The 20,870-nt window shown below is 42.8% G+C and overlaps 1 protein-coding gene across 1 annotated transcript in view; it reads right to left on the reverse strand.

Annotated features, from left to right (window-relative positions):
• Nucleotides 1–20,870, reverse strand: part of gabbr2 (gamma-aminobutyric acid (GABA) B receptor, 2) — a 207,538-nt gene that overhangs the window by 136,374 nt on the left and 50,294 nt on the right. Inside the window, exon 2 of the mRNA XM_023959777.2 lies at nt 16,712–16,849. Within this exon, the coding sequence (XP_023815545.1) occupies nt 16,712–16,849 (138 nt within the window). The remainder of the gene's footprint in view (nt 1–16,711; nt 16,850–20,870) is intronic.

Below are 20,870 nucleotides of genomic sequence, written 5' to 3' on the forward strand. Positions count from 1 at the left end.
TAACTCATATTTCATAACACATTTGTTCCTTAGTATGCCAAAGGTAATATATTATCATATAGATGTTTTTAATTTATTCTGAAAGGCTTAAGAAAAGTATGATCTAGGCCCTTTCAACGTAAAAATGAAATTGCACAAACATGAAACAGGAATTAAAAATAGTTTGATTATGCAAGTGATAAGCCTACATCTCACAGCTCAAAAAAAAGTCCTATCATTAGTTGTTCCCATTTTCAGGAGCTATGAAAGTCCTTCTTTGATATTGAACCATTTTAAGCCTACCCAGTGGTCTTCTAAGTAAGGGTTAATGCCCGACGAAGTATGCATTCTCATTTTTTAACGCACGCCGTGGAAGCCTTTCGCGGAGGAAGGTTCCTTCTGCGGAGTGCGTTAAAAAGGGATAATGCATACTTCGAAGTAGATTAACCCTTGTATATATATATTTATATATATATATATATATATATATATATATATATATATATATATATATATATATTTATATATGCTGATCTTTCCAATGGGTTGAATAAAGCATCAGTTCAGAGAGAAAGTTGACCTCTTACCGCTTGTTTTTATCCAGATAATGGAGCAAAAGGTAGTTTTAAAGAAGCCAGCCCAGTGATACAAAACATTTAAGCTAGGTGACCGGAACTTCTTTTTTTTTACCGTGCGGTCATCCTGTGGTCTTTCACTTTTTAACGCACACCCAGCAGCCAATCAGAATCAAGTATTCACCCGGAGCATGGTATGTTTATGATTTAATTTTTTCCCAGCCATAATCTCTAACCCTGTGCTGTTTTCTAGGACATAGTGTCGGCAGAGTGTCACGAATTAATTCAACATTTTCTCTGAGTTGTGGGCAAGACTGTTGACGCAGTGCAACTCCGCCCCCCACTTTCCGTCCCTATTGCTGAAACCTCTCCCTTAACGTCTCTCACCTGCTAGCTAGCTTACAGCTCCTCACACCTCCAAACTGACATTACCAGTTCAAACAAAATGGCTACCAATATTGAAGCTCTGCAGCTGTACTGTAGCGCCTGAACGCTAAGAAAACAGACAAACCAGAAAAAGGTAGTTTACTACTGAAGATTTATTAATGGATTTGGATGACGGGCTTGGAACTTGTATTTCCCTGAAGGGGGAAGTGGAGGGAGCCATGCAAGTTGAGGAAGCCTCTTCCTGTGTAATGTTGTGCAAATTTTCTGGCTGAATGTTTACAAATGGTTAAAAAAAAAAAAAATTCCCATTCATTTTGGCCTATCGCCACACAACAATTTAAATAATTTATGTATCAATACCGTGTTATGTTTAGCCAAGTTTTTTATACACAAAAACAGATTACAGAAATGTCACCCCAACTTCACCTTCTTTAATAATGATGTCAATTTATTCTTATAATCCATAAGATCAATCAATTCACCTAAAATACAACAGTTTATGGTATTCTGAGTGATTTTCACAGTTTATTCATATGATGTATCCCCCCTGCATTTTGTACCAGTATCCAACTCTGAAATTGTTGTTTTCTTATTTTATCTTTTTCTCTAAGAATACGTGGATGTGCATGATTATGTATGCATAGTATTCTGCTTTTTTTGCAGAAAGAATTCCTTTGCATGTTTATGTATGCATATTGATAAGTATTCTGCTTTTTTTGCTTCCTTTAAAATCGCGGTATTCTTTCTACTTTCATCCGCCATATTTTGTGATTTTTATAAGCGTTCTGATGTTGTTTTGTGTTGTGTTTAATAAAGTTCTTAAAAAAAAGTTCAGGAAGCCTCTAATTCCAGAAGGAAGTTTGCTTAGCTGGGTCAGAAACCTGAAAGAACTTGAAAATCGCTGAGCCGAGTAAACAAACTAATACACAAGGAGAGGAGCATATATGCAGCAGAATACAGATCTGCTCCTGATTCATCAGGATTTGAATAAAGAGATCTTCTATTGCAATTGCAATTGCAATGTTAAGCTTAATTTTCTTTATTTTTGTCCTCCATCATTAGAAAAATGCCACAAGAACACGTTAAAAACACAATTTTTATCGGAGTGGGTCCTTAAGTCCTTGCACTTAGAAAAACGCCATTTTTCAGCTCAGAAACTGCTCACATTAAAACCAGACTACACAATGTGAGCAGATCAGCAAGCAGCTGAGGGAACAGGCCTCCTCCCGGTGCACAAATGTGTTCCTGTGAGAAACAGCCTTCATTCACACAACTCCTCAACAAACTCATCAGAATAAAATGTGATTTTACTCTGCAAGGCAAACAATTTGCTGATGCCTAGGAGCTAATTATTAAGTAAGTTTTATAGTGTAGCTTATTTCATGTCCTGGTTTTATGATTTCAAACCCATTTTTGGATGTTAGTAGTTTCCCTTTCATAATTCTGCAGGGTTTTCGTATTGGATCAGCTAATTCGATATAAAAGGCAATTTTTGGAAATCTACTGGTCTGTTGGTCAACTATTCACCCACTATCACATCCAGATAAACAGCTTTTTAAGATCTCAAAGTTGTACCTACTATGTACGGCAATCACATAACAAAGATTCTTCTCATAAAAAGATGTATGTTGTCTCCCAGAAACCGGATGGTATCAAATGGAGTGTGTCTCTGAGTTCTCACTCCAGTCATATCAGCTTTCAAATCCTCATAGCCCTGAGACAGCAGAGAAGTATTCTAAGCACTATTCCACAGCCTGTGGCATCCGTTTATTTGGTAAAGCGTAAAACACTACTTAACACACATGACTCAGACTCTAAGGAAGTCTTCTGATGAAAGCAGTAAAATAGTTACCTTTTTTTTTACTTCCTGTAAGAAGCATGTATAAGTATAAACCTAAACTGTAGACTTTAAGCTATAGAGCCCCATTAATGTTAAGCGATAACTTTTTTTTCTTTTTTGCCAGCCCTTTTTGGTCTTTGTAACAGATGAAAAAGTTGGTAATAAAAGACTGTGGTCTCATTTTTATTTGTGCAACCAGTTAATTTGTCTGTCTTTACTTAAAAACCTCATCAGATCCCTTTTTTTTTTTTTTTTTTTTTTTTAACTTGTCCTGTCCAACAGCTAGGCAAACAGATGAGAGCTGAGGGCCTCTTGTGTTGGACATATTTTATTTTAACAAGAGGGGTTATTCATCTTCAGACAAACCAAAGGTATGTCTGAATAAACCCCTTTTGTAATTGAGGCCAAAATTTATTAATTTCAATCATGTTTGAAAATCTTTGGTGTTGGACCGGACGGAAAAGGAAAGAGGGGAAGAAGAGAGAGGGACGTTAGAGAGAGGGGGGGGTAGGAGGGTGATAATAGGAGGGGAAGGGGGGTAAGACCATGAAGCAGCATAGAGCAGACAGGTTTACTGGTTGTTTATCGTTACGGTACGGTTCAAATGTAGTACAAAAAGGGCGGGGCCTGTTCACACACACTCAAATATCAACACACCTGCTAGCCGCAAAAATGTCCACATGTCAACATGCACACAAAACAGATAGTGTTCACGAACGCATACCTATGCCTTTAAACCAACTAGTGAGAAATCTTTCATTCATTCAATCATGCAAACTATTAGTGCAAAGGTGAGCTAACACCTGTGCTCAGGTGAGTGTTTATGTTCTTCTAAAATGGATGGTGGAATGTGAAAAGAAGGAGGAGGAGCGCCCAGCCACCCCCACACCCATACCCCCGCCGCAGCAGCAGCGGCAGCCGGAATTCCCCCAACGCCACACGGGAAAAGGCAGGGAACAACCGCCCCCCGGGCGACCAAGACCGCCACCCAGGCCAGGGCCAGCCGGACCGCCGCGAGGCCCCCAGATCCAGAGAGCAGGGAGGCGCAGAGGGAAAGAGAGCGCCGCCCCAGCCCAGCCAGGAAAGCAGCCCCCCGCCGCGCCGGAAGAGCCCAACGCAGGGCCCCACCGGAGAGGGACGCCCACAGCCCCAGACGAGCACCCCACCACCACCCAGGAGTTCCGGGCATCCCCCCGCCCCGACCCCAGGTACGAGCCAGGACCCCCCAAGGGAGACCCGCTCCGCACTCCAGGCAGCCACCCACCCGGCCCACGGTAGGTCCAGGTAGGAGCAAGGCAGGGGCCCGCCGCCCCCGCCCAGGAGGGGGGAACCCCGGGGAAAAAAGGGCGGCCCACAAGGGATGTTATAAATATGGCCCGACCAGGCTCGGCCATGTTGGAAGTTTGGCGGGGCCCAGCGCCCAGGGGCAAGGACCAGGACCCACCCCCCAGGGACACGAACACCCCCGGCTCAGGTGTAATATGAACCCCCCCACCGTGCGGAGAGAGCACCGCCGGGCCCAGGGAGCCGGCACCCAAGGGACACGGCCGCCATCGCCAAGGGGCCCACACCCCCCACCAGGGAAGGGGTAGGGGACAGATGGACCCAGGTCCCACCTTCCTTGTAAAATGTGTGTGCGTGTATGGGTGTTTGAGAGGGTGTTTGTGTGCATGTGTGTGTGTTTATGTTTGAATGTATATATTGAAGGGGGAGGGGTGTGTGTACTAAGGGGGGTGCAGTTAAAATTGGCGAGTAGGGCACTAAGGGGACATCTCCTGATTACTCACAGTGATGTCCCCTCACCCTCCACACCAAGGGGCCCTAAATGTCTAAGGTGCGGTTAAAATTGGCGGGTAGGGTGCCAGGAGGACATCAGCTGCTTGCTTGCAGTGATGTCCAAGCACCCCCCCTACCAAGGACCCTACATGTCTAAGGTGCAAATAAAACCGAAAGAGGGGGGGCCCACTCCATACGGCAACCATAGGAGGGGGGCCACTCCCAAGTAGCCCCCCCCAAGGCGCATCGCAGGCTAGACCCCCCACCCCCTCACCCTAATATGAGGTTATATAAGGAAGGGGGTAAGTTGGGGACAGCTGGTAGACTGTCCCCCGGTGGTCAAACAGCCGTCCCCCAGCCCACCCCCAGCAAAGGGGCCAGGGCCACCCAGCCCAGGGGCCCACCCCCGGAGGCGCCGACACCCCAGGCCCGGCACCACCCACCCCACACAGAGAGAGAGGAGCCAGAAAGCGTCGCCCCCCCCGGAGCAAGCCCAGGCCCCCACCCCCAGACGCCGGCCCTAGAAGAGCTCTGGTCAGGCCTCGACGGGACCGAGGAGGCCAACCGGCCGAGGCAACCACTGATTGCCTCAGCGGAGACCCCGACCCGCTAGCCCCCCCGACCCGTACTAATAATGGGCCCCCCCTCCCCCCCAGAACGCCCCCCCACAGGACAGGGCCGACAAGCCCCCCACCCCACCCCACCCCAGACCCCGCAGCCGAAGCGGGCGACACCCAGAGCGACCGGGGGCCCCGAGAGGGTTGTCCCGTCCCGCCCCAGAGCCAGGGAAGGGCCGATCCCAGCCCCAGGTGCAGATGGGCAGCCCATCCGGCGCCGCTGGGCCCCCCCCACCCGAGCAGGGCCCCCCGCCAACCCCCCCCAGCACAGGCAAAGGGACCACCCCCCCAAGCCAGACCACCACCCCACCCCCCCACCACGCACCCCCACACCCAAGCCCAGAGGACCACGCAGCGCCCCAGCCCGCCCCACCCAGGCACCGGACCCGACCCCCCGACCAACGGAGCCCCCCACCGCCCCCGCCAGGCACCGGAAGCCCCGACCCCCACCCCAAACCACGGCAGAAGGGCAAGGAGCAGCGACGACCAAGCCCCCCACCCCCTAAGTCATGGAGTCAACCACAGGAGACCAGAGAGACTGAATTCTTTCAAAGTTACTTGAGCTTTGGGCTGACATTTTTTCCAAGCTGATATGATCAAACAGCAGATTTCTGTGTTGACTTATGTTTATATTTTTCTTGTTTTTCCAATTTATTAAAATAGTTTTTTTGGCAATACAAAGAGTTATGAAAATGATAGAAGCTAATCCTTCTTCTATATCGATGGCACTCATGTCACCAAGCACACAAAGTGACGGTGAGGCAGTGATTGAAACCTTAAGCCAGACTGATAAATCGGCACATACCTGCTGCCAGAGAGCCTGGACAGGCGTGCAGAACCACAGTGCGTGCATGTAGCTGTCGGGTAGATTATTATCACAGTGCTCGCAAATGTCTGAGTTACTGAGACCCATCTTGAACATCCTCTGTCCAGTGTAGTAAATTCTGTGAAGAGTTTTGAGATGGATTAGCTGCAGATTTGGACTTTTTGTCAGTTTAAAGGTGTTTAGACAAAGTTCTGACCAGAAGCTTTCATCTGTGCTGATGCTCAAATCTGCATCCCATTTTTTTGTTGGAAGGGCAATATTGTTATCTAAATTACATAAAAGTTTGTATATTTTGGAGAGAGTTCTATTCATTGAAAAATTAATCAGAGTGGTAACTACATCTGGTAGCTTTAAATCGTCGTCTTTAATTTTATACTTTTTAGTAATACTTGATTTAAGTTGCTGATATTCCAAGAAGTTATTTATTCCATGTTTGTCTTGAAGTTCCTGGGGGGTTATGAATCTTCTATCAATAATTACGTGCTCTAGTTGTTTTATGCCCCCTGTTTGCCAAGCTGGGAAGTGAATCATTTTTTTGTTAATAAGGATGTCCGGGTTGTTCCAGATGGGTGTCATTTTGCACGGTTGAATTGATGATTTTGATATTTTGAGAAATTCCCACCAGGCTGTTAAGGTGGCATTTATATTAATGCTTTTGAAACAATCCTGTTTTTTAACTGTTTGGCTAATAAATGGTAGCTGTGACAGGTTGATCTTTCCACATAACGCCTGTTCCAAGTCTAACCATGAGTTGGTTTCTGGATTATTTTTTAACCATTTTAAGATGTATTGTAATCTATTTGCAAGAAAGTATTTGTGGAAGTTAGGTAATTCTAATCCTCCACAGTTTTTTGCAGATTTTAAAGTTTTTAGACTAATTCTTGCAGGTTTGTTGTTCCATAGAAAGCTTGATATGGATGAGTCTAATGTTTTGAACCATTTTAATGGCGGTTGTGTGGGAATCATTGAGAAGAGATAATTAACCTTGGGTAAGATTTTCATTTTAACCGTGGCTACCTTGCCCATAAGGGACAAAGGCAGGTTGGTCCAGCGTGTTAGATCGTCCTGTATGCTTTTCAGTAATGGGGTGTGGTTTAGCTGCACCAGTTCTGATAGTTTGGGGGAAAAGTAGATACCCAGATATTTGATATTTCCTGTTTTAACTGGAATTGTGAGTCTTTGTTCCATATTCCTGTTGAGTGGTAATAAAACAGACTTATTCCAATTAATGGAATAGTCTGATATGGAGGAGAATTCATTTATGATCATTGCTGTTTCATTTACAGAATGTAAATTCCTTAAAAACAGTAATATGTCATCCGCATAAAGACTAATTTTATGATGGCTGTGTTTGGTTTTTATTCCTATAATGCTCTCATTCTGTCTTATTGCTGCAGCTAAAGGCTCAATGAATATAGCAAAAAGAGAAGGAGAGAGTGGGCAGCCCTGTCTGGTTCCTCTTCCAAGAAAAAACCTGTTTGAAGTCTGTTTATTAGTTCTAACTGATGCATTGGGGTTGTGATATAATATTTTGATCCAATTGATGAATGCTTCTCCAAAACCAAACTTCTGGAGGGCAGCAATAAGGAACTTCCAATTAACTCTGTCAAAGGCTTTTTCAGCATCCAGCGATAGTACCGTCATTTCCTGGTTTTTAATGGTGGCAAAGTCTATTATATTAACTAGTCTACGGACATTATCATCCGAGTGTCTGCCTTTGATGAATCCAGTCTGGTCGAAGTGAATTATGTGAGGAGTGATTTTTTCTATTCTCTGTGCTAGTGCTTTGCAGATAATTTTTACATCTGCATTGATTAGAGAAATAGGGCGATAGCTTGAAGGACTAGTGGGATCTTTGTCTGGTTTTAGAAGAAGAATTATGTTGGCTGAGTTCATGTTAGGTGGCATTGATTGGCTCTCATTAATAGATGTGACAGTTTTATAAAATGTTGGTGCCAGTTGTTCCCAGAATTCTTTATAAAACTCAGCAGGAAAGCCGTCAGGCCCTGGTGCTTTACCATTGGGCATAAGTAACAGAGCTTCATGAAGTTCAGACGGCGAGAGCGGAGAATCTAAGTTTGTGATTTGATCCTCATTTAGCCTGGGTAGGTTTACATTATTAAGAAATGAGTCAATACTTTGCTCTGACGGATTGATCTGCGGTGTGTACAGGTTTTTATAAAAGTTTTCAAATGCGTTATTAATTTTGACCGGGTCATGGGTGACATTTCCTGTTTGGTCCATAATAGAGGTGATTGATGATTTTTCTCTGTTAATTTTAAGCTGATTAGCCAGAAATTTGCCAGATTTATTAGAGTTTTCAAATCTTTCAAGTCGTAGCCTTTGTATTTGAAATTGTGTTTGTTTATTGATGATGTCATTTAACTGCAGCTTTAAATTTTTCAGATCTCCCAGAATGCGTTCCTGTGCAGAAGATCAGATCCCTTTTTAACCATTTCCAATAAACTCGTTTGGAAGAATTTCAGAATGGAATATTGTTGCTGCCAAGCAACTGATGTCTGGGGGGTATTCCAGAAAGCAGGTTATGCTAGCTCCCACGCTAAGTTTGAGGCTAAGGAAGTTGATAACCTCAGCTTTCGGTTCCGTAAAATGGAGGTATGTTTCAGGGTATGTCAAGTTGCCATGGCAACTCATGCTCTGAACATAACCTGGTCTGGAGCAGGTTTAGTTGAAGGTTAGTTTGTTTTCAGAGAGGTGAAGAAGCATGGCGTGTCCATTTGAAGATGATGTGGTGGATGAAGAAGCTCAGATAATACTTTTTCCACCGTGAGAGGGTGATAAGACCACACATGGATGTTGGAAAAATATTTTTTTTTACTTTGTGTGCTTACTTTCTGTGCTTACGTGTCTGCACCATGAGTGAGAGTGAATGAGAGGATGATGAGTTTATATAGCACCCCTACCACAACTCATTGTAATGACAATGATGGAAAATTCTTTAATGAATTTATGCACTCCGTGCATTTTTTTGTCCATTTTATTGTTATAAAAATGAGCATCCCTTCCAGCTCAAACTCAGACCAATGAGAGTTCAAGAAATATAATTAACTAAGATGGAAAAAATATTAATTGAATTGGAGTAATATGACATTTAGTTAGATAAATACGTAAATTTGAGTTGTATGAACAATCATTGAGTTTTACAGACGTAAGAAATTAGGTTGAAAAAATTTAACTCAATTATTTGTTACCAATAGAAGTAATTCATTTAAGTTGGCAAAATTGGAAAAGAGAGATATAGATATATAGATATATATATTTATATATATATATTCCTGGAATACCCCCTGTTCTGTCACGATGCAGGGTGGCTCGAGAGCCGGTAGGACCCAGATGCAGAGGCGGAGGCACGTGGTTCAAGTGGTTCAAGGGCAAGGGGTTTAATTATAACAAAAAGCGCTGCAGAGCAGGATTACAAAACAAACAAAACTTACGTTGGCGGGGCTTGGAACTTTGAACATGGAACAAGGCATGAAGACAGGATGACAGAAAACACCATGACAAAGCTAATGGACCAGCACAGGAGGAAGGCAGAGACAAGACTTAAATACAGACAGGGCAGACAAGACACAGGTGAAAAGTATCAGGGCAGATGGGGACCAAAGGAAGTAGAACTCAAGAAACAAGACAAGACAGGAAACCTTTCAAAATAAAACAGGAAACAGAACCAAACAAGACAGAACACGAACTAAAACGAAAAACAAGACACAACAAACTCAAACCATGACATGTTCTTTGTCAAAGAAAAATAGACGGGCGGACCAAGCAGAGACAGGCGTTATTCCCTGCATCTGCTGGATGTTGCCCAAAAACTCTCACTTCTAGGGGTGTCGGAAAAAACTGACTGTGCAATATATCGCAATATTTTATTAAGTGATATTTGTATCAATTCAAAATGCTGTCAGGACGATATTTATTTGATTATTTATGAGCGTCCGTCAGCATCTGAATCTTGTTTTCCACTTAAACCCCCGACCTTTAGTTGGCAGCAGAGCACACACACAGCTCTACACGCACATAACAACAGGAAGACCTCAGCGAGAAGCATCTCATTTTGTTGTAATAGGACATCCACTACTTAGGTTTTACTTAGGATAGGTACCAAACCGAAACTCTGTGTCGCGTTGCTGCCAGTATCATATAAAAATACGGATTCCAGTGCTTGTTGCAGCTCAGATAAAAACGAGTGAAGCAGTGAAGGCACAGTGCAGCTGCACAGCGCCTCAAAACCTAATGCCCGCAGCATCCGACAAAATGCAGCTGCAGTGCAGACTGTCGTATAAATAAAGCATCTTAACCAACATTAAAGCGTCTCCTTCATCCTGTCACGCTGTCTCGTCATCACATCATTTAAAATAAACAGCACTTTATTTAATTAATCAAATCTTAAGAACCTTAGTGGTTAAGGTACATTCATTCTATTTATTTTTCTTATACTGAAATATATTTTGTTGTGGAAATCAGACAATGATGACTGTTTTATTTTAGAGTGAATGTACTTTAAGTGACCAAAATAAAAGCACTATGAATTTGCTTGGGTAGAAGCAACTTACAGAATATATGAGATACAGTTGCAGTGCTTAACATTGTTATCATTAAATAAAATAAATGTTAACTTTTATTAAAATGAAAGGCTATTAATAGTCAGGTGACATTTTCTTGTAAGCCATACTCCTAAAAAAAAAAAAAGAAAATAGCGATACGTATCGCATCTTGGGACGTATATCAGGATACGTATTGTATCGCCCTGCTGATAGACACCTCTATTAACTTCTATGTTCAAAGCTTCTTTTTTTTTTTTTTTTTTTTTTAACTTGTCCTGTCCAACAGCTGGGCAGTCAGATGAGAGCTGAGGGCCTCTTGGGTTGGACATATTTTACTTTAACAAGAGGGGTTATTAATCTTCAGACAAACCAAAGGTATGTCTGAATAAACCCCTTTTGTAATTGAGGCCAAACTTTATTAATTTCAAACATGTCTGAAAATCTTTGGTGTTGGACCGGACGGAAAAGGAAAGAGGGGAAGAAGAGAGAGGGACGTTAGAGAGAGGGGGGGTAGGGGGTGATAATAGGAGGGGAAGGGGGATAAGACCATGAAGCAGCATAAAGCAACAAGTTTACTGGTTGTTAATCATTATGGTAAGGTTTAAATGTAAAAAAAAAAAAAAAAAAAAAAAAAAAAAAAAAATAGGGCGGAGCCTGTCCACACACACACTCAAATGTTATAAACACACCTGTTAGTTGCAAAAATGTCCACCTGTCGACATGTACACAAAACAGATAGTGTTCACACGCATACTTATGCCTTAAAACCAACTAGTGTGAAATATTTCAGTCATTCAGTCTGTTGAGCTAACACCTGTGCTCAGGTGAGTGTTTATGTTCTTCTAAAATGGATGGTGGAACGTGAAAAGAAGGAGGGAGAGTGCCCAGCCATCCCCACCACAAGACCCCCACCGCACCAGCAGCGGCAGCCGGAATCCCCCCAACGCCACACGGGAACCGGCAGGGAACAACCGCCGCCCGGGCGACCAAGCCCGCCACCCAGGCCAGGGCCAGCAGGGCCGCCGCAAGGCCCCCAGAGCCAGAGAGCAGGGAGGCACGGAGGGAAAGAGGGCGCCGCCCCAGCCCAACCAGGAGAGCAGCCCCCCCGCCGCACCGGGAGAACCCAACGCAGGGCCCCACCGGAGAAGGACGCCCACAGCCCCAGACGAGCACCCCACCACCACCCAGGAGTTCCGGGCATCCCCCCGCCCAAACCCCAGGTACGAGCCAGGACCCCCCAAGGGAGACCCACTCCGCACTCCAGGCAGCCATCCGCCCGGCCCACGGTTGGTCCAGGGAGGAGCGAGGCAGGGGCCCGCCGCCCCCGCCCAGGAGGGGGGAACCCCGGGGAAAAAAGAGGGCCCACAAGGGGTGTTGTAAATATGGCCCGACCAGGCTCGGCCACAGTTGGAAATTTGGCGGGGCCCAGCACTCAGGAGCAAGGACCAGAACCCACCCCCCAGGGACACGAAAACCCCCGGCTCAGATGTAATGTGAAGCCCCCCACCGCGCGGAGAGAGCACCGCCGGGCCCAGGAAGCCGGCACCCCGGGGACACAGCCGCCGTTGCAAAGGGGCCCGTACCCCCCACCAGGGAAGAGGCAGGGGACAGATGGTCCTAGGTCCCACCTTCCTCGCAAAATGTGTGTGCGTGTATGTGTGTTTGAGAGAGTGTGTGTGTGCATGTGTGTGTGTTTATGTTGGGATGTATATATTGAGGGGGGAGGGGTGTGTGTACTAAGGGGGGTGCGGTTAAAATTGGCGGGTAGGGCACTAAGGGGACATCTCCTGATTACTCACAGTGACGTCCCCTCACCCTCCCCACCAAGGGGCCCTAAATGTCTAAGGTGCGGTTAAAATTGGCGGGTAGGGTGCTAGGAGGACATCCGCTGCTTGCTGGCAGTGATGTCCAAGCACCCCCCCTACCAAGGGCCCTACATGTCTAAGGTGCAAATAAAACCGAAAGAGGGGGGGCCCACTCCATACGGCAACCACAGGAGGGGGGCCACTGCCTAGTAAACCCCCCCCCAAGGCTCATCGCAGGCTAAGCACCCCACCCCCTCACCCTATTATGAGGTTATATGAGGAAGGGGGTAAGTTGGGGACAGATGATAGACTGGCCCCCGGTGGTCAAACAGCCGTCCCCCGCCCCCCCCCCCCCCCCCAGCAAGGGGGCCAGGCCCACCCAGCCCCGGGGCCCCAGCCCCGGGGCCCCACCCCCGGAGGCGCAGACACCCCAGGCCCAGCACCACCACCCCCACACAGAGAGAGGGGAGCCAGAAAGCGCCGCCCCCCCCCCGGAGCAAGCCCAGGCCCCCACCCCCAAACGCCGGCCCTAGAAGAGCTCTGGTCAGGCCTCGACGGGACCGAGGCAGCCAACCGGCCGGGGAAACCGCCGATGGCCTCAGCGGAGACCCCGACCCGTCAACCCCCCCTGCCCCGTACCAATAGTGCCCCCCCCCCTCCCCCAGAATGCCCCCCCTACATGTTCAAAGCTTCTGAGGGTTGTACAGAAGCTTGAAAGATCAGGCCTTTCTACTTCTCTTGTATTTTAGGATCATTCTGTCGCATTTTTCTGTTTTTGAGACACTCACAGAGGCAAGATGATCAGAAATGATGCTCTTAAGCTTTAGTCCCAACTGCCCTTACAGGTGCATACGTACGTTGGCCCTGAAGTGCCAGTAACAACAAATCACAAAAGAAATAAATGAATTAAAAACAATTCAAAACAAAAATTCCAGAAAACAAAACACAATTCCCTAAAAATAAGAAAAAAATATAAATGAAATGTTTCCAAAAACTAAAGTAATTTCCAGATATCAAAATGATACTTTGAAAAACACATTACATAGCACAGTTAGAAACCAGAAAAAGTAAGACAATTTAGTTTGCATCATAAATGTTTGCATGATAATAAAAGATTTTTGATTAGTACGGAGCATTTACAGTATCGCTTCATGCCAAATCACTTTTGGTTGAAATGATGGACAAATGGCATCATCCAATCAGCTATGTCCCATAATACCTACCTTTACCAGTTTCTTATTGTGTTTCCTTTTTAAAGTATTTTATTATTTGTTTTGTTTTTTGTGAACTTTCATAAAAAGGTGAATGATCTTTACCTGGCAGCTCGCTAAAAAATATAAATCAGAGCTTTATGTGGACTGCAGACATTCCGATATGTTGCATTTATCATAATATTCACATGACTTCCAAACTGGCACTGTGATATTTTAGCCAAAACTCTAGAGGCATTAAAATATTGATGAACGTTTTAAGCAAGAGAAGCAGCATACTGCAGTGCTGAGACAACATGTTTTTGAAGCATCCAATGAAGCGCTCAAGCATAGTTAGTAAGAAAACGGTAAAAAAAGAAGAAAAAACTACGGTGGCAGTTGGACGTTAAGTGTTGGACGTTACATTGACGTGTTCTCCCTGCCATGACAAAGGTGGATAAAGTTGAAGAGGATTTCATGTAATTAATGGACACCAGTGAAGATCACAAATCATTGAAGAAAAAAGGTTCAGCGAACTGTCTAGTGGGTCTAGATGACCCAACTCCCAATGTTAATGTGTCTCCAAGGTGGGATATGTGTGCAACAATCTTAAAGTTATGCATTGGTGCTACATGCATGGAAACTCCGTTAGCCATACGTGGAACGGTCATGGAGATTCAAAAATTTGCGTGTGCATCTCGCAAAAATTACGCAATAATAAACGACGTAATTCTAAACCAACCTAAACTTTTGAACAACTCAAAATCGATTTTGTGGAAAGACCTGTCGCCTGAAACCCTCGACGGACATCTGGGGACATCGACAAACGTAAGGAACACAATGAATTACGTAAATTACTCATGTACCATAAAAGACCGGCATTTAATACGTGGGAAAATAAACAAAATGCGCATAGCGGCTGTGTGACACCGCCTTTAAATTTTTGTCCTATCGTTCAAGCACAAACTTTCTTACTTTTTTTTTGTCTGTGCCAGACAACCTGTGCAGAGTGTGCAGAAAAGAAAACCCACTATCTTTAGAGGCATGTTCCTACTCTCATACCAGAATAGAGGTGAAGATATGGTGAGGAACAACTGGAAGGTTCAACAGTTTACTAGATACACCAATTTAGGACATTTAATTTCACAGTATCATGGTGAGGCTGCAACAAATTAAAAAAGCAAAGGTCATTTCAGAAGCATAATAACTGACAGTGAAATATAAATGTAGGTAATTAGCTCAACTGACCTAAGTAGTTAGATCTTTATTAGAATTACAAATTGCCAGACATGCATGTTTTCTTATGAAAAGTTCTTATGTGCTGTTGTGTTCAGACAACAAGGTCACGTTCAAAATGCTTCTTTCAAATGTTTCCTTTCTCTTGAATGGGTCAATTTTAAAAACAGGCTTTTAGCTATTTTACCCGCTTTGGTTGTTAAACTGCAGGACATTTTGCTCAATTAGAAACTCTGCAAGATTAATTAGAGATTAAGGTGTGAGTTGGAATCCTGTTTGAGAATTAAGAGCTGCCAGTTTGTAGCTAAACTAGAAAACACATTTTCTAAGCTTATACCATGGTCAAGTATTCACCCGGACCATGGTATAAAAAGTGATAATGGACAGTGATAATGCACAGCTAAAAAAGAAGTTACAGTGACATATCTTAAATGGTCTACATCACTGCGCTGGTTTCTTTAAAACAATTTTAGCTTCATCATCTGGACAAAACACAGCTGAACTTTCTCTTTAAACTGATGCTTTATTTAACCCATTGTGACGACCAGCATATATGTCGCTTTCCTTTGCCACTGCAATCAAGGCCAGAGCCGGCCAAGTGGCGCGTACTGCACCACGTAACAAAGTCTGCTTTTTGTTAAAAAAACGATCCAAACTAATAATATAACAAGAATAAAGTGTTAAAAATGGATTGAAATTTTCTTTCTTTTGTAAGTGACCATGATATCAGTAGCATAATGGCATTTGAAGGCAAGGCAAGTTTATTTGCATAGCACAATTCGTACACAAAGTAATTCAAGGTGCTTAGTAATTCGAAGTGTGCATCATCGGAAAATACCGCACTTCACGGAAGCAAACATCCGACGCGCGGCCTGGTTATGCGCACATCATGCGTCAGTTTCTGATAATGCACACTTCATCGCCCATTAACGCTTACTTAATGATGGAGCTGATTTGAAAAGAAAACAGAAACAGTTAATTTGACGTGTGATGCAAAGTCCCGTTTGAAGTACAAATGTTTCATGATGGCCTGTAATCCACGAGCAATCTATTTTTGTTGCTTAACACGTGACGTGTAATAATGATTTCTAGAGTGGTGCTATAAGTCAAAGTATTCGGTTTTTGGAAGATGATGTGGACAGTGTTTTATGCACTGTAAGGTGCAGTGAAAGGCCTTGATTACTTTCAAAAAGAGACAAAAAAGTCTGTTATTTTGCAAACAAGGTTGGGAGTTACCTGTATTATGAATACCCTAACCTTAAACAAAAAATATGAATTCAACATTTATTTTTATGTTTAACATAACTATTGTGAATATAATTGGTCTTTGTATTGAAAACGACTCTTGCCTGTCTTGAATATCAAATTTCCTCTGTTAGCTCGCTGTCAAAAATGCGTCACAGGGTCACAGGAATAAACATCGAGTTCTGAAACATAGATTGTACAAAAATTGAGGCATGCAAATTGAAGTTTAGCTAATAAAAAAAAAAGAACTTTTTAGAATGTTAGTGATCCTATGGCAGAGGAATTATCTTGTTACTATGGCTCTGTTGAAAATGGAATAAAACATAACTGATGAGTGGTAGACCGGGTAGAGGTCTAGGGGCTAAAGCGAGTCCACCTGTAAATCTATTGTAGTTTAATAAATGCATGCTGTTTTGTGACATGGTGTGTATGGCTGTGACCCCGTGAGCTATTTTGGACAGTTTGTTAACCAGGGAAATTTTGTGTTCAAGACCACCCTTCTTTTTTTTTCTTTCATATTTTAAGGTGTGCTCAAAGTATTAATTATTGCACAATTTTGTATTTATGCATACATTTCTTATTGACAGTTATCTTATCCCGTACAAGACCAGGAAATATTTGGTAATCTTCTGTAAAAAAAAAAAAAATCCAAACACATCATTTCACTTACCTGGACTAGATTCCAGCCCTCCAAAGACTCTGCGATGATGGATGTCACAGAGGGGCAGACTCCACCGAAGATCATAAGGTGTTTGGGACCGTAGCATATGGCATCAAAGAAGGCTCTGAGCCCTTTGGCGTTGTCACACTGCGGACAGTAAGAAATGGTGGAGTGAGGAAAGATGCTGAGGCCATGCAGCCAGATGCACAGAAGAAACCAGTATGAGTTGGCAATTTGCCTGGATTGACAGTTAACAGCATTTCTATTCAAACTAGTTTGCAACAACACTAGTCAGATTTGAAAGAAAGACATGTATTAAAACAGAGCAAATACGTATTTCACAAACAGAACTGCATTTCAAAGTAAAACTGAAGGCTGTGTGGTAAGCGTATATGTAAGCGGCATCATTATCATGGGCTGCAGAGCTACCTTGTACGTTGGTCCAGAAATACAGAATGAAGCCATTTCACGTCACCATAGCAACGTAACAATGTGAGAAAATTAGAAGAAAGAGTGACGAGGAAAAAAAGTACGTTTTTAATGTCTTGCTGCATGAGCTGGGTAACTGGCTGTGTTGAGACTGTCTGATGTCCACATTTTGTAAAGTTGTATTCCTATTACCATTAGAGTTGCTCTTCTCAGTTCAAAATAACTCGTTTATTTCAGTTTGGGATTCTGTGGTCTGCTTTAACAGTCACTCCGTTCATTGATATGACTTTGGTAGCTGTTACCTCAAAACTGAATAAAAATTTCCACTAAAAATTAGCTCCACTGAATGAGCACAGAATTCAGAGACCCAGTCGGATTGAAAATAGTGTTTTTGACACGTTGTTGTGGCCTCATTATGGCCTCATTATGGAGGATATAAAAAGAAAATCACGATTAAAATTGTATCTCTGAGTATTTCTTTATTCAAAATGTTATGAATCAGGAGCAGACGAAAAAAGGCTACTGGAAAAAGTTTCTAGGTATGATGTAATAGTTACTACGGCAAAGCTCTCTGCTCTGTTCTATTCTAATACATCCACTGGTAGACAAATAGATTTATGTAGTCTTTAGGCTGGATACTGTAGTTCCGGTATTGCTCGTCTTGTTTTTTTTTTACACTGGTAATGGTTGGTTGGGTTTGTGAGGGGCTGTAAGCTACCGGAGAACATGTAGACAGAAGGATGATGGGGAAAGGTGTGGGCTTACTTGGTGTCAACCATCCCCCCCCACACACGAACACAACTCACAGGTTAATTCCTAATGAACTCCTGCTGCTCAGCAGAAACTATGTCCTAGAAAAAAACTCGGCTCTTCTGGATTTTGGCTAAAAACGGCATAATCCAAACGCTTTTACAATAAATCAAAAGATGAGCGGAGAGCGACTTCAAATGAGGAAGCTGAGATTTTAACATTTCAAGAATGATGAGCTGCACATTGCAATGCGAGGAAAGTTGCATTCTTCTGAATATCAATGTGTTCATCCAAGCTATTTTATTAAATGCTTTAGGAGTTTTTCAGAGAAGAACAGTGGTTGTAAAGTAGTGGGTTTATCCTTGGATACCAGTGAAGTGTAATAAGCAGAGCAATGCCACTCAAAAATAGACGCTATTGCAGATTTGCCACAGGTTAAATGAGAGGGATAAGATGGAATTAGACACAGAGGGTATTCCTTATCCTGGTCACACAGTTAAATGAATCAGTGGGCTGTTAAAGAAGATATCCTATTAGGAAACGCTTATTGCTCATATTTCTCATTTTAGCCAGAACAAAGTAGGTTGGAAGTGTGTGATTGTGCTCAACTGGTTACCAAGCGAGAAAACCAGAGCGTGGGTAGCTAAGCTCTTCAGCCTGAATACAACACAATAGGGCTTAGAGACATTGTAGGGTTAAAGTGGAAAAAACAAAAACATGTAGGCCTACTGTACATGGAAAATTCCAATCTTCTTTACTCCTGCTGTGGCCTATCTGTTTATAACATAAGTTGTTGTTCCCTAAGGATCGTTTGCATATCGAAAATATTGTAAAATGTCCACACTTTTTTTAAAATAAAAAGGGAGTTGCACCATTTATTTAAAAGGAGATATGAAAAGACATTTGTGACTCTTTAGTGACATTTTTATGATGATGAAGGACAAATATCAGGAAAATTAAGCTTAAAATTGCATTTCTGACGGTTTCTTTATTCAAATTGTGGTGAATCACATAATTAGAATAGAGAACAGCAATAGTGAACATCTCTCCAACTCCACCTATTGTTTAATTGTAAGAATATTATCGGATGTGCATAAAAACCAGCTTGTGTGGGAGTAAGCTGAAATAAAATGCTGTCCAGTTTTTACCTTTTTGTCAATGAAAAAGAGCAGTGTAGACACAAAAAAGTGTCTCCCTTTTTATCAGTCACCTTAACATTTCTATTTGAATTAAAAGGAGGAAAATGTTAAATTCATGGGGTTTTTGACTATTTCTCTTAAGCGCTGAGTTTGACGGCTCCTTTTTTCATCCCCACATCTTCATTTACCTTCTCCGATTTTTGACTAACACACAACCTCCCAATTTGTTGTGACTGCTCAGAAAGCTTTGGCCGACGTTGTCATGCCAACACTGCGACTACTCACTTTAAGCACCAGATGAGGGAAGATGAAGCAAAAGGGCTGTTGTAGCAATAGCTATATTAAGCTCCTCATTAGGTACCACAACCACTCCAGTATTAATCAATACTTGTTAAGCAACTGAAATGAACTAAAAATTGGGCAGACAAAGTGTGACTCAGGGAAAATGAAAACGAACGTGAGGACAACTGTTATAAACTTGCTTAAAATTCCCAAAGAAGGTAACAAAAAGAAATTTAAAATACAAAGACTGTTTGGCAAGACTTAAAGTATCAAGAATCGGGCATTTCATGACCGCTCTCTGTGGTTTTATTCATATTTTATGGAGGCTTTAAGGCAGCAATAAAAAAAAAAATTATGAAACATCTTATCAGGAGGACAAACTGGTCTTGCTGAAACACTGAGGTAGCCATAGCAGTACTTCGCGGAGGCTGAGAAATACTACAGGCTTTATTTCCCTCTCCTATAGTCTGAAATGCAATTCCTGGCATTTGGAGGCCATTTGGTGTAGATCGATGGGGTTAACGCCCGTAGTACTCCATTTGACTGCTTTGGGAGCTGGCCAGTGAAGGTGTGTGTGTGGTTGTGGAAAGACTGCTGAAGACAGCTGAAGAGCCTAGAAATGGAAAATGAAAAGAAACAGAACAACCTTTTTTTATCCAAAGGAAGAAAATCCAGGAGGTCTCAAACTCCTTTCACACTTTGACTGCTCTTGTTTGCAGGCGTTTCACATTGAGTTTCTCTTTTTATGTGTCATTTTTATGTGTGAGGTATTTCTTAGTACCATATCTTCCTCACTATAAGGTACAGCGAAAAGCCTTTAAAAAAAACAAAATCACTTTATCTGGACCGTGTTACTTATTTCTGGCTGTTCTTACTGATGTCAATGTGATTTTGACAGGAACACACCGCTTTGTCAAAATGTTTGGTTTGGTGTTATTGTGAAAACGCTGTCAGTGATGGACCATGTTTTTTTGTTTTGTTATTGCAAACAATATTGGGAGTTAGCGTAGTCACTGTAATGTACAACGTTGGGAGTTAGCGTAGTCACTGTAATGTACAACGTTGGGAGTTAGTGTAGTCACTGTAATGTACAACGTTGGGAGTTAGCGTAGTCACGGTAACATATACGTGTTCCCTGCAAGACTGGAAGTAAGCATAATCCAGTAATGCCAACGTTTTCCTAACAAGGTTAGAATTTTGTGTAGTCACAGTAACGTTCACGTGTTCCTAAAAAAGATTTAGAAGTTTACATAGTCACAGTAACAAGTTTTTCTAAAAAGGAAGGTTGGGAGTCACAGATATTATGAATACGCTAGTGTGGCTAATTTGTAGCATGTTACAAATTCTAGAGTTTCTGTGATTGCAGTTACTAAAGTCTGACTGACAGGCCCCTTTTCTCACTTAATGAGCCTTATAGTTCGGCGCGCCTTTTATGATTTAAGTTAAAAAAAACATTTATTGATGGTTCACCTTATAATCCGATGTGCCATAGTGCTACAGTCCAGATGAAAGAACTTTAAAGTGTTTTGTTTAAGTTACTTCTAAAGTGGCATATTGAGAACAAATTC

Source organism: Oryzias latipes, chromosome 11, assembly GCF_053564925.1.
Source record: "Oryzias latipes strain Hd-rR chromosome 11, Olatipes_Hd-rR_3.1".
NCBI classification, from domain to species: domain Eukaryota; kingdom Metazoa; phylum Chordata; class Actinopteri; order Beloniformes; family Adrianichthyidae; genus Oryzias; species Oryzias latipes.